The sequence below is a fragment of the Tinamus guttatus genome, unplaced genomic scaffold (assembly GCF_059628265.1).
Source record: "Tinamus guttatus ecotype Peru unplaced genomic scaffold, ASM5962826v1 Tinamus_guttatus_pri_ptg000530l, whole genome shotgun sequence".
NCBI lineage: Eukaryota > Metazoa > Chordata > Aves > Tinamiformes > Tinamidae > Tinamus > Tinamus guttatus.
This window is the reverse complement of record NW_028289064.1, coordinates 3,487,431-3,501,284: the sequence shown is the minus strand read 5'-3', so window position 1 is coordinate 3,501,284 and position 13,854 is coordinate 3,487,431. Positions and strand designations below refer to the sequence as shown.

The 13,854-nt window shown below is 41.7% G+C and overlaps 2 protein-coding genes across 8 annotated transcripts in view; one reads left to right on the top strand and one right to left on the bottom strand.

Moving 5' to 3' along the window:
• Positions 1 to 2,391: 2,391 nt before the first annotated feature.
• LOC104570459 (microtubule nucleation factor SSNA1) lies at positions 2,392 to 3,671 on the bottom strand. Of its 3 annotated transcripts, none has more exons than XM_088534004.1 (2): positions 3,480 to 3,671; positions 2,392 to 2,814 (listed from the first exon to the last, which is right to left on the bottom strand). In XM_088534004.1, the coding sequence occupies exon 2, from the start codon at positions 2,754 to 2,756 to the stop codon at positions 2,412 to 2,414; it is 345 nt and encodes a 114-aa protein (XP_088390130.1). In that variant the 5' UTR covers positions 2,757 to 2,814; positions 3,480 to 3,671; the 3' UTR covers positions 2,392 to 2,411. The 3 variants fall into 3 exon arrangements, with proteins under 3 accessions (XP_088390130.1, XP_088390132.1, XP_088390131.1); XM_088534006.1 differs by having other exon boundaries at positions 3,512 to 3,671; XM_088534005.1 differs by lacking the exon at positions 3,480 to 3,671 and adding an exon at positions 3,330 to 3,369.
• A 66-nt stretch (positions 3,672 to 3,737) lies between these two features.
• Positions 3,738 to 13,854, top strand: part of WAC (WW domain containing adaptor with coiled-coil) — a 59,999-nt gene continuing 49,882 nt past the window's right edge. Inside the window, exons 1-3 of one of the 5 annotated variants that reach the window (XM_088533994.1) lie at positions 3,738 to 3,781; positions 4,513 to 4,549; positions 5,962 to 6,157. In XM_088533994.1, coding sequence (XP_088390120.1) covers positions 3,765 to 3,781; positions 4,513 to 4,549; positions 5,962 to 6,157 — 250 coding nt within the window. In that variant the 5' untranslated portion in view covers positions 3,738 to 3,764. Of the gene's footprint in view, positions 3,782 to 3,895; positions 4,010 to 4,079; positions 4,151 to 4,234; positions 4,372 to 4,512; positions 4,550 to 5,961; positions 6,158 to 13,854 lie in introns of those variants that run through there. The other 4 variants (XM_088533997.1, XM_088533995.1, XM_088533996.1 and 1 more) reach the window with 4 other exon arrangements.

Below are 13,854 nucleotides of genomic sequence, written 5' to 3'. Positions count from 1 at the left end.
CACTGTGCCACTCTCAGGAGTTACTCTAAAAATAGCAAGCCCTGAAGATACACCGTGTGTTGCTGTCCATTTGTGAATCGCAGTGTAAGCAAAAATCTTAAAGACTGTGATTACCGAATGCAATTCTGACAACACTTTTTATCTGATAGGTGGGAGGCCCTGTAGATACTAGACAAGTCATTTTTCCTCATGTTTTTGCAACTTAAAGAAGATGAAATATGTGAGGTCTAGTTTTGCTAATGTAGTAGCTTGATTAAGATGCAATAACGTTTCTGAAGTAGACTTCAGCTTTAAAAGCTTTTCTTAATACTACTTTAACTACCTAAATAGAGCAAGAGGAGACACTGTTAATAACATATGATTATTCTAAGACAAACCTGTAATTACTGACTTACAGAGGTGGACAGTAGAAGAATAAAACTGTACTGTGAGCTCTCGGTAACTAAAGTTTCCACGATACAAGTGCTTTTTCAGTAAGACAATTTAAAGCTTCCTTTCGGTAAGATGAAGCATCTTACATATTTAAATCTAAAATAAAGTCATTGCTATTTAGGTAAGTCTTCCTAAGACTTCATATTTGAATAGTAATTAGCTATGACTACAATCAGACTGAGTGAGAATACCTTGATATATCCAGTCAAATGAACTTTTTGGCTACAAAAGAGTATTAACATTTTTGCTTTTGTTTTTACTTCTATGCAAGTAGAAGTGTCATGAATACAGCAGGGCTGCAACAACAGCAGTATCCCTAGGCTCATCTTGTTTTATCACTCCTGAATTAGTGGAGGTAAAGCAGGGAAATGCTATACAGGAAAATTGTTGATTAGCCCAGTCACAGACATCCCTTATGGAAGTTTATTCCAAAGACATAGCACGCCAATCAGAAGAAAATAAAATTTGCTTCACATAATTGGTGGAAAGCTATCACTAACAAACTATTCATATACACATGCTCTTTAAACCATCTCTCTCTCAAGGCGCAAGGCTAAGATGATCAAAACTGCCCCTCTTTACATTTAGCAAATAGGTATGGAATAAAGATTTAGGGCTCATAGTCAAATCAAAAGTCACATTTCCTTAAAAACAAAGTTACTGCTATAGTACCTGAAAGAACAGAGCAAAAGGTATGTCTACGCAGAGAGGCTAAGTGCTAGAAATAGAAAACAAGATTGAGATTTCTGCCATGCTGTTACCTCCTCCCCAATCTCTAAACTACATTCTATTTTAACCACACTTATCAGAACACCTGGCAGTTGTGGAACCACTTCTAATCTCATTTTCTACTTTAGTTTGTATTTTTTTTCCTCTCAAATTCAGGTTCTCTACTATTCTTTACAATCTTATTACAAATACTTAGTACATCAGTCCTAAACAAAGGCATTAGAAATAAGGTTCCTAGTAGTTTTATTACTGGCTTTTGGCTAAAATTATCTTCTTTGGCTTTATATTTAACATTTAATATTTTGATTAAATCCTACTTTTTTAGAAGTTCTAGAGCTATTGAAATATTCATAGTCATCTTTTGATCATATGTAAGTGGGTTAATTGGTCCCAGCTTATAGCAGGGAGTTGCCTACAGCATCAGACTCTGGAAGTGGAAAGCCAAAACCCGTTTTTCATCATAGCATGAAGGCGGCTTTTGAACATACTTTCAAAAGATAAATAAATTGTACATAGTCTCATATCATTAAAATGTCATGTCCTGGGATACTTTCTCACCTTATCACTCCATTATTCCCGCTCATTAAGGGTTGATTATAAACAGGAGCTTGTCTCTTTGTGCATATCAAGTGGAGAAAATGTCCCCTCCTAAGGGAGGGAGGTAACTACTACCTTTTCATAAAGCATCTCACAGTTAAAAATAAATAGCAGTATTTTTACAGTGAAAACAAGTAGTATCTGATCTACGCAGATCTTACAGTGGGTTTCTTTCTAAACAGGTAAGATTTCAAGGAGGAGAAATAAATAAGCCTTTGGTAAAAGAGCAACTGGGAAAAAAAAGCAAGCATTCTCTCCACATTTAAAGTATTATTCAGTCAAATTGGAATTCAATGTAGCCATTCAAAGTCTGATTTGTAAACCAGAAGTGTTCTACCCTCATCTTCCGAACAGCTGTAAAGCATCGTCACATCAGAACTGACAGCCTCAAATCTGCCTCAGCTACCTATATATTTGCAGGACAGTTTTGTGGTGGTTTAAGTAACTACATAGGTGTTTTTAAGCAAAACAACAACTTTATTTCATATATGGTCTACAGGATTTCTAATGCTTAAAAAAAAAAGTAAAGAAAAACATGGAAAAACTGGAGTAGAGTCCCCTTCCGGTTATACTGCTGTTGGAAGCTCTGTGGCTAACCACATTTTCTCACCTAGTGGAATTTCAGTACTGTAGAGTCCAAACATTTGCCAGATTCAGGTTACATGGCTTTTCAGTTCTGGTGTACTCTTTAAGCTTCCCACCTCCTTCTTCAGGACATTAAGCAAAGTTCTAGAACTATCCAAAATTTTCATGTAAGCAGCTTCCGTTTCAGCAAGAATTTTATCAAGCTCATTCCGTGACGCTACCTTTTGGGCCAGGTCTTCACATACACACTCCAGTTGCTCATTCAGGACTTGGATTTGATGCTGGAGCTTATTCTTTTCCTCTTCTGCTTGCTGTATTTGTTTGTTCAGCTCTTCTTTTTGCAGAGATAAGTCTTCGATGCATTTCACTAGCTCATTATTGTAACCCTGCAGAGCAGCTCCCTGCTGAGTCATCCTCCACGGCTCTCCCTCGGCCCCCCAAGGTCCCCTCTCAGCCACAGTCTTCTGCACTCTGGAAGAAAACAAAAACAAACAAACAAAACAAACCATAAAAAATGTGAAGCAGAGTTGTCACGAATAATCACACATCTTGAGCAAAGCCACGGGGAAAGGTGCTCAATTAAGATAATCACGCCCTTTCTGAGGTGTGCCGCATTTCTTAGTTTCCCAGGAAGGAGCATAGGGCAAAACTACGGGATTACCCACGCTGAAAATCGGTCCTTCGTGTAGTAAGTGCAGAGCAGAACATGGCGATGCTCTGCTCGGGGTAACCAGAGCTACCGCACTGAAACACGCCCTTCGCGCCACCCCGAGGGCACGATGCGGGCGGGGGGCGCCCTGAGCAGCAGCCGCCGGCGGCGGCACCAGCCAAGGCCCCCGGCCCGGGGCCCTCCCGGTGGCGCCGCGGCGGCAGCGACGCCGCCTCTCGGCCGGGCGCCCCCGCGCAGCGAGGCCCCGCCGCCTCCCTAGGGACATTTTGCCGCCCTCTTTACCGCCCCGCGCGTCCTCGCACGAGGCGAAACCTACACAAAATGGCTCCTGCCTATACATCAAGTCGGCGGGCGGAAGGGGAGGAGGGGAGGTGAGAGGAGGCCTCTCCTCCCTTCCCTTTCCTATCTCGCAGCCGGGCGGCGGCGTCCCCCTCCCCCCGTCGCCTCTCTCCTCCGTTGCCCCCACCTGCCCGGCGCTCCCGCCCGCTCGGCTCCCACCGCGGAAGCGGGCGGCCCTGCGGGGCCCGGCTCCCCTTCGGCGCGGCGCGGCGCGGCCCGCCCGCCTCCCTCGCGCACGGCGCGGGCTCTCGCGGCCACCCCGCCGGGCGCGCCCTGGGCGCCAACGGCCGCTCCGCCGGGCGCCGCAGCCGGGAGCGCGGCAGCAGCGGCGCGGGGTCACGGAAATACCCGAGCGCTTCCGAAAGCGGCGTCACCCGGCGGGAGCGTAGAAACCTCTCTACGGAAACGACCGATGTTTTCCGAAGACAGGTAGCGATCGGCTGCGGAGGCCGAGGCGCGGGGGCGGGGGGAGTTACGGAAGGAGCCGATGTTTGCCGAAGGGAGCGGCTGAAGGGCGTTGGGCTCGGCGGAGGCAGCCGATGTTTCCCGAAGGCAGAGTCGCCCGAGAGCAAAGGGGACAGAGGGGACGGAGCGTGTCGGAAAGAGCCGAAAAGAGCCGACGTTAACCGAGCGCGGCGTCGCCCGAGTTTCCCGGATGTAGTTGGAGGAGCGGCGGCGGCGGCGGGCGCAGCGGGGGGAGGCGGCGGCGGCGGAGTCGGTGCTCCCGGAGGCTCTTAGCGCGCGCGGGGCCGAGTCGCCGGCGTCTCCCCTTTGGGCGCGCGCGGAGGCGATGGGCCCGTGAGCGCTGCTCCCAGCCGAGCTGCCCGAGCCGCCCCCTCCCTCCCTGCCCCCTTCCCTGCCCCCGGTCGGAGGCGAGGCGGAGCGCTGCCTCCCCCGCCTCCCCCCTCGGTGCCTGTGGCCCGGCCGCGGCCGTCCCCTCCGGCTCCCCTCACACTCACGCACACAGGCCGGGCATTGATGGTAATGTATGCGAGGAAACAGCAGAGACTCAGTGATGGGTAAATCCCTTCCTCCTCCTCGGGCCCGTGCCCCGCGGGGTCTCCCCCCTCTCCTCCGCCATGTTTGGGCCCCCTTCCCCGGTGGCCGGTAACGGGTGCTTGCTAACGTCTCGCTCTCTCTCTCTCTCGTTCTCTCCTCAGCTGTCACGACCGCAGGGGGGACTCGCAGCCCTACCAGGTACCCAGAGCGCCGGCCGCCAGGCCCGGGAGGAGGAGCAGGGGAGGGGAAGGGAAGGCAAGGGGGGGGCGGCTACTCCAGCGGAGGCTTCGGCCGCTGCCGCAGGCCGCGCTGCGGGAGCCTCCCCAGCCCCGCCGCTCAGGGCCTCCCGGGGCCCGCGGCGGCCGCGGGGGGCGGCGGCGACTGCGTGGGGAGCGGCCGCGGCTCCCGCGCGGGGCCTCCGGCGCCTGGCCGGGGAGGAGAGGCCTAGTGCGGGCCGAGTGCGGCCCGGGCCTAGGAGGCGGGGAGGGCCGGGGCGGGAGCGCGAGCCGGGGTCGCTCGCAGTGAGGGGAGAGCTGGGGCGGGGGTGGGGGTGAGTGTTTCCCTTTTAAAAACAAAAGACGTTTTGTGCTTACCCCCCGCCCCCTTTCCCAAGTCCTTTCTTCTCCCCAAAACTGCTGCTGTGGGCTGTAACCTGAGCAGGGCATGATTTTAGACACTGAATAACCGGGGTTGCCAGTGAGGCTTAATTTCTGCAGTTGCCAGCTGCTAGCGATGGTCAGAAACCACCGTCGGTTCCATGAACTGCTGAGATGGACCGTAATTTCTGCAAGAGTTACTACGTTCGCCTGCCTGGCCTACGGATAAGTTTAGTTCTGAGGGTGTGAATGTGGGGAATGCTGGCATATTGTAGCGGTGCTCTCCTTAGGGCACGTAATTGAGCTGTTGTTTTATTATATTTTTTGTGTATTTGTATCACTGTGAAATGGAACCTGACAGTCAAAGACAGCTCTTAGTGACAGTTCATGTAAATGTAAACAGTTTCCACTCAGAAGTTCACACCGCAAAACCAAGCGGTCAAAGAGATGCAGAAAGTGCCTTTTTTGGTAAATATTTCCAAGTAAACCGTCATATTCCATGTTGCAAGTCCCCCAAATTTTAGCTTTTGTTATTATTTTATTGAGATATAGTAGTAAAGATAAAAAGCTTGCAGAAGTTTAAGTAGGGGTGAAAGTGGCATCAACTGTAAGAAGGACACATCCTGAACTAGTGTAAACTTTGAATAACTTTTTGTTCATCATTTTAATAACAACCAGGGACTTCTGCTTCTTCCTAAAGTGTCGGGAGCTCTGTGGCCACTTGCTGCTGAATGTGTGCAGTCCACCAGTGAAAATACAGAGAAACTAGATTTGTCCTAACAGTAAATGTTAGGTTGGTTGTCATAGTGGGAGAAAAGGGTTTGAGTTCTAATTGCAGAACTTGTTGCTGTAATGTAGGTAATTAAAACTAGAAAGGCTAATATCGAAATGGGAAATTAAATAACTTTAAAATGTTTTCTGGGAAGAGATCTGAAATATAGATATATCACTTTACACTTAAAGTTACTGAACAGATGTTAATGTAAATGCCTGTCCTCTTGTTGTATTTTGCAGGCTCTTAAATACTCATCCAAGGGTCACCCCAGTGGTGGTGATCACCGTCATGACAAGATGCGAGACACCACAGATCCTTCACCACCAAATAAAATGTTGCGACGCTCTGATAGCCCTGAAAACAAATATGTTGACACCCCAGGGCACACTAAAGCAAAAAGTGTGCATACTCACAGAGTTAGAGAGAGGGATGGTGGTGAGTTATCTTTAATTAACCTTTATTTGAGCAATTGCTGATTTTTCAGAAATATTATAAATTACCAGTTATTACTGACATGAGGAGAGCTAAATGATGTGCTTGGATATGCTGCCATGCTTGGAAGACTACATTGAAACAAAAACAGCAGTTTCTTTGGAAGTAATAATTTAAATTTCTATTTTTACAGGTGTAGTAGTTCTTGCTAAGGCCAGAAAGATTAAATAAACTTTTATTTAGTGGTATGTCTGAGTTACTTTTAAATTAGATTTATTTCAATATTCAGTAATAAGCAATCGTATTCTGGATTTACCACTGAAAGATATTTTCTTTTAAAAACTATATTATAGTGCTATTATTTTTTCATAATTCTTTATATTGAGGTGATAAACTACGTAGTTGAGTACTTCATAGACTAAACCTCCTAAAAACGGAAACAAACTGCATTTTCAGCTGCTGTGTAGAACTTAACAATCAGAAAATAACAATCCAAATTAGCACCTACTGAAGTCTCTCTTAGCAGGAACATAGATGGGAAATGTTCACAGTTAAGTCAATTGGTTTGTTGTGTTTTTATAGACTGTTGTAGACAGTAATAATACACTCGGTGATGTCTTACCTGATGTGAGAAACGGGGAAGAGCAGGGTTTTCCTTTTAGAAATGGTAATGGTTACAGTTTAAAAAACCCCAAATACTGACTGAATTTTAAAGTCCGTTTTGTATTTTGTAAGTACTATGTTTTTTCTTAGTATGGAGTTATAAAACAAAGTGTTCAAATAGTAAATTTAAACTTAGAGCTTTAAGGTAGAGCTTCTTGATGCTCTGTGAAAAGCTAACAACGTGCGATATAAAGATATATTTGTTGCTGCATTATCATTACTTGTTATAATAGATAGTTAATGGTAACGTGAAACACAGAAAGTATTTTTAGGTATGTTTTAGTGTTCCTGTGCACCACGAATACGTTTACAGCATCCAGGTGTTTTTGTAGTTCATATTTGTTTTTCCTTCTTTGGATTAATACAGAGATATCTGTAGATCACCAATAACGTGATTCTGTTGTCCAGAATGATGCTAAAAGCATGTATCGTATGTTTGCACACTGTTTTTTGTATATTGACCACACTTGAAAGTTCAGTGCTCTCAGATTTAAACACACTTGCAAGGCTGCTATTCTGTGCTACCTTTCAAGGTATCATAATTTCCTATTTTTGTGCGCTCTAGTTTTTCCTGTTCACCTGTCCAAAAACGATAACTTTGCATAGTCTTATAATTGTTCTTAGTTTTGCTACAATTGGTAATTCTTCTGATTTCAGTGGAGCTGTATTTAGTGGAGCTATACATATATGAAAACATCTGGAGGATGAGGAGAACATTTCTAGTTTTGAGTATTGACATGCTTTTTAAGATAGGAAGGTGGTTCTGAAGTTCTCACAAAATCCATCTGTATTTAATAACTGATGAATGTCCTGATGTATGGAAGTCTATAATAATGATGGAAATGAATGAATTATAGTTTTGTAAGTAAAAAGAACACTATCCCACTGTTACTTCTGCTTTCCCAGGCTTTTAGCACAGTGGAGAATATTTATTCTGATCTGAAAGTGTTTGTGTGCATATTTTACTTTAGTACAGCAGGAGAAGAAAACTGTTCTATACAGTTAGCTTGAAGGGAAATACTGATTTAAGTAAATGAATATCTGTACTATGTAATGGAACAAAGAAGCGCATTTTATATGTTGTTAATAAAATAGATGGGCCCCAACTTGCTCAGAATAACCAAAGTTACATTGAATGCTGTATATTTTATACAGCAAATCAAAGCTGAGCTGATTTGAGCCAGGAACACGTTAACTTTGTCTCTCAGATTAGTTATGTGCAACTTTCAGCTCCCTGCATATTTCTTTCTATATCCTGCCACGGTTTACTGAGTCTTTCTGTCAATGTGAATTGAAGGTAGGTGTTAGAATATAGTTGAAATGCTGTGGGTATTGTGGACATTTGTATATTGGCAATATCTAAAGAACATATTTTTTCCATGTTCTGTGTCTTCTTGACTTACACTGAAGTACTATTTATTGGTATAGAATTCCTGTAGTTTTGCAAATATGTACATGCAGGGAATAGAAGTAATTATATTTTTCATTTTGTGACTAATTCTGTTTAAATGAAGGGATACATATCACAAATGATTGTGAAGAGTCTTTACAGACATCCTAATTGATGTCCTAATATTAAGTGGCTTTAAGGCTACTGTATTTTCCTCTTTTTTTTTTCTTTTCTTTTTTTACTGCTTGAGTGGTCTGTTCTCCATTGTCTTGGTTCTGGAAAAACTTTTTTTTTTCCTTCTCCTAATTGCTGTACATTTGACTATTATAAAATTAGTGTGCTTGATTTGGAACTGCTACAAAGGACCTGTTGCTTTTCTATGATCTAGCTTAACTTAAGAAAACAAACGCTATTGAAAAATCTCTAGTGTTATTTCCCTCCCCAAATCCTCAATTCCCTTAAAGCCCCCAAACAGTCTTTTTTTCTGTCTTCCCAAAAACACACACACACAAAAACACTTTAAAATGCAGAGTCCTAGTGAAGTTTGTGAGGTTAAATTAACCTGTGCTGTGTCTCTGTCTGCAGGAGTTTGAAACTTACTGGATAGCTACCCCCCTTAGTGTATCTGTTAGTTGTAGGTCAGTTCTTGCAGGCAAACATGGAGTTGGAAGCGATTAGTGGTCTTACCAGAACCAGAAGTTCTGTAACAATAACAAATAGGGACTTAAACCTCCTGTTGTTTGCATGGAGAGAACTCTGAAGGGCCTTGTAGATGTGGAGGAGTGTTTCCGTTACAGAAAAAGGGAAATTACAAAGTTTTAGCATTATTGTGCCTGAGGATGAACAGACTGAGAAGGTGGATGATCCTAGTAGTCCTTTTCAAAGGAATGACTAAGAATGATATTGGTATAAAAGAATTATAGACAGGAAAGAGGAGGCAAGGAGGTGAAATAGGGTAGCTTTGGGAATGTTGTAAGGGAGATACAAATTCTACTCCCAAATAGTAGTAGTAAGGGACAGCCTGTTGCTTGAAAAAGGGGTTCATGAGGCAGGGGTGGAAGGGCTGTTTCTTATTTCTATAGGGCAGAATGACAAACTAATAATAGAAAAGAGAGAAAAAAAAAGTTGAGTTCAATGAAAAGAGTTTGGAGTGAAGTTTTGCCATGAGTACTCGGTTACTCTGTTGTTTCACTTCACTCATGTGGAGATGATGAGTATTTTGCTGCATTTATGCTTAAAAGACTTTGAAAAAGTGCTTCATATCATGATCTCAGTAAACTTTGTAAAATCACAAATGGGAAGCATTAGCTGGGTTGTATGCCATGCATGCTATTTTGTAGAAATTTGATTATATCTCAGGATATTTAGATTCCAAAATATAACCAAGCTTTATTGAACATAAGCTTCTTTTATTTGTTTATTTTTTTATTAGCAATTAAGAATGCTGTTGATAAGCGCTCTACCATTCCTGATACAGTTCTTAGATTTAAAATCCTGCTCTCCATCAGAGCCTGAATGGAGTATTTTAGATTGTGAATTTTTGGTCTGCTGGAGTTGCTTCTGTCATGGAGTGTTGGCTTGCTTTGTTCCTGGTGGTTCCTGGAAGAGTTCAAAATCCACACTATAAAAGGCAGACTGAACAAGTGGAAACAGGGAGCCAACTTTTCTTTTCCTGTCCTAGTGACCCTTATAATAGAAGAGAACAAGAATCCGACTCCTGGTTAGTTGGTGTGATCATGGAGCAGCAGGCCCAACTGAGCAGCTCGTTAGGACAGGGACGAGAGTGGGGAAGCTGGCTGGGCATGTGAGAAGAAGGAAGCCTTAGAAGAGTTAAAACGCAGTGAAGGGTTGAGGTTGCTAGCCACTTACATGCTGCTATTATTAAAATAATTATTTGCTACTGTGTAAACAGTTTCTTCACCTGTATTGTCCAAGTTAAGAAGAGAGACATCTGTGATTGCAAGTGAGAGAGTATATTGTCCATGAAACATTCTTTGGTTTCTTTTTTTTTCAACATCTGACTGCCTTCCCCCCCGCCCCAAAATAAAAGATCCCTCATCTAGTTCTTTGAATATTGTCTGTTTAGAAATAACTGGTGGATGGATCTGAAGGTTTTGTTTTGTTTTTTGGTAGAATAATGCAGTTGCTTCTGCTGGAGTAGTCAAATCTGGAAGGCTTTTCTGTGAATTAAAACAACATCAAAGTGAAAAATAAAAACCAAAAAAAAGGAAAGAGGAGATTTCTGTGGATACTAGTGCAAGCTTTCTTTGAAGTCATTACTTCTACAGTTTTAGGGGAGAGGTTATTTTTAACAAGAGTTTGTGTTAAGTATTTGACTTTTAAATAGAAAGTAACTTAAAATTTGATTTGAACCTGTGGCAGTGAAGTTCGTTTTTGGTGGATTGATTGTATTACCCTTTTTTAACTCTGCTATGAGATTATCTGATGGAAAACATTGAAAGGTAAACAATGTAGGTTGTGTAAGTATTTTTTTTTTTTTAGTTTTGAATTTAATATTTAGAATGTCAACATTCAGAATTGATTTTTGAAATGTAGCTGAAAAGCTGTGCTTTTAAAAACATAGGATGGAAGTTATTTTTGTTACTTTTATTAGGAAAGAACTGTGATAATAATAGGACTGTATTAAGTGCTAATTGTTTAAGAAATGGGGTCTGGGAGGAGTCTGTGTGGGGAGGGGTCCTCTCCTTTTTCTTTCATTAAACCCTGGTATCTGATCTAAGTGGGAAGAGCAGAGGAAAATCTGTGAGTGAGAGACTATCCTTAGTCCTTCATATCCAGGAGACTGCACTTCATGGCAACAAGTTAATGCTGTTCTCTCAGGCACCTGCTGTAGCTGCTTCCTAAAATCCACAGACATTAGGATTTTAATATTAGGATCTTCTAGAGTTTTGTGCTGTTCTGAATTGTTCACTGCTAGTGTATGAGCAGATCTATTTACAGATCTGTGTTTTATAGGTTTCCTTTTGTTCCTTTAAAGGAGTATGTATCTTTATGCATTTTTAGAACAAGGTTTGTCAAAATTGCTTTCCTTCACTACATGAAAAGCATTCTCTTGTGATTAGTTTACTTAGTGTGATGTTTTCTTAATATATACTTCTAGCCTTTAAGTTTGCAGGGATGGCTTATACAGGTTATTGCTTCGGCTTTTATCAGGTATTTTTGAGTTACTCTTATGAAACTTCAAAAAAGTAATGGAAACTGCTGGTTTCTGAGGTGCTGTTTGATACCATCCAATAGTTAAGGCAGCAATTCGTAAATTTTATAGTGTTCTCTTTGCCTCAACACACTTGGAATTACTGTGTGCTAAGGGGCCTGATTAAAGTTAGTTCTTCAACTGCTCTTTAGGAGATGTTTGTGGTCTTGACAGGTTATGTTTGCTTTCGCTGCTATTTCTTTCTATTCTGTGAAATATCAAGTCAGTTATTAAAATGATGCGAACCAGTGAGAAAAACCTCTGTCACTGTGTGTTTTGCCTTCTACAAATGTCTTTAGCTCAATATATTGTAATAGCTTTGCTATGGAAAGCAGTAATTAAAAAATGCTAAACTTCTAGCACTAACTATACTTGCTGATTAAGTCAAGCTTTTGTATGAGTTGTTTTGGCACTTTGAGAGGAATTCATCACTTTTAAAGTAGAGAGAAATTGTTTCTTACATAGTTTTTGAGTAAGGAAAAAGTGTACTGACGTTGAATGAACCTCAGCACTAATACTTAAAAAATAATTGCTTTATCAGCTATTGGTTGTGATAGTACATCAATGTAGCATTTAAAAAGAGGGAAGAGTTTTTTGTTTAGCACATGTTGAGCTCTTGGTGTTTTCTCTCGAATTATGAAGGGTCACAAATCCTGGTTGTACTTGACTGCTGCACTGCTCTGGTGTAGCATCACTATTAGGAGATTCTCATTCCCTCTGGAAGACCTTTAGTAGACTTCCTAGCTTTTTACAGTAGAACTTCCTTACAGTAGCATATGTGTTCACTAGTTGTTTCCATATATCAATAATCTTTTCCTTTTAAAAGCACTAGGCTAATGATGCAGGGAATTCTTACCCCTATTTCAGCGCAGACCTGTGTTTTTTTGTATATTTCCTTGTGGAAAAAGTATTGCACAGAATAGTGTTAAGCAATATTCATGGCTTGACAGATTTTTGCTAAGTATTTTATCTCTTTTCTGAAATACGAACTTTCTGTCTGAGGTTGTATGCACAGATAATAGTATTAGAATTACACTAAATGCAGTGTTTCACTATTTTTTTTGTTTGTTTGTTTAAAGTGATGCTTCAGAAAAAAGGTATTTCAAAGTTTGCCTACAGTCAGTGACAAGATCTATGTTACTGAATGCATAAGTAAAACTACATCTGTTTCTGTGAAGTTCAGACTTCTAAAACTGCTAATCCTGTAAATTTTACAAACTTTTGAAATCAACCATAGGGTTGAAGATGAAATTTCTTTTGAAATTTCTTTTAAACTCTGCTACTGCTGCAGAAAGTTTTTCTCAGAACTTAACAGGACGGAAAATCTGAAGAATAGAACTGAAATTTGCAAGAATTTGCGCCTCAGTGAAGTGCAGAATTTCTCCGTATCTAGGAGAAAGATAAGTGCCTCATGAGAGAGGCTGTTGCGGGAAGATCACCTGTAAATGAGAGTTTGGGAGATACATACTGGCAGCCCCCTGTCATCTTGCAGCAGGCTGGAGACTCTCAAAGAGGGAAAATAAGATACACTTTTCATCCACACTTTTCCTCTTGGAAAGCAGTTATTTTTTCCCACTTAGAAGCTGGTGAGGTTGATGTGCTTGTTTTAAGGCACAAATTACAGTTGCCTACTGACTAGAGGTTAATACAAGTTTTCTTCCAAGAGTCTAATGTCCAGTTGGAAAGTCTGTCTGTCTTCTGTATTACTCAAAGGGGAACTAAATTTTTGAGCAGATGGCTGATTGCAGACCTCACTATTCATTCTTTCTTTTTATCAGATGGATTAAGAGATGTCTGGTAAGCCTTTGAGGCCTTGATTTGCAATTCCATGCATGCAGGAACGTTATATTGTGTTTGAAATGAACTGGAGACAACATACCTAAGCACCTGAGTTCATCAGGCCCACTATTAACTTGTGATAGTCGGTCTTCCTTACTGTGACTGTTGGTATGAGAAGAGTTGCGAAGGAAAAATACATAACAGTGAAGTGTTGTAGTTTCTCAGCCCCACTTTTAATTTTGCTTCTACAGCAAAGATGCGATAAAACATTAATTTCCTGGTTTTGTTCCAGGTTTTGCAGTATCACTGAAAAATTATAACAAGAGCAAGGCACTCTTGCATACAAACCGTTAGTTTCTAGAGCTGAGTTTTTAATGAGTGAGGTGCAGCAGAAGTTTTCAGGAGGCCTTTTTTGTGTCTGAACTTTTGATGTCAATTATCTGTTACATATCAGCCAACTTCTGTGATGTGCTGTCTCAAGTATATATGAAATTAGTGATTCTTACCCACTGAATAAAATATGTTGAGATCTTCAAATATAAAACATTATTTACACTGTATGTTTTATGGATCAAACATTGGTAACAGAATCTGGCACTATAAAATCCATCATTGGGTGGATATATTTTAGTGTGCATAGATTTGTTCTTGGAA

Bases quoted from the DNA above. Each gene is read 5' to 3' on its own strand.
- LOC104570459 (XM_088534004.1), bottom strand. From the start codon at position 2,756: ATGACTCAGCAGGGAGCTGCTCTGCAGGGTTACAATAATGAGCTAGTG.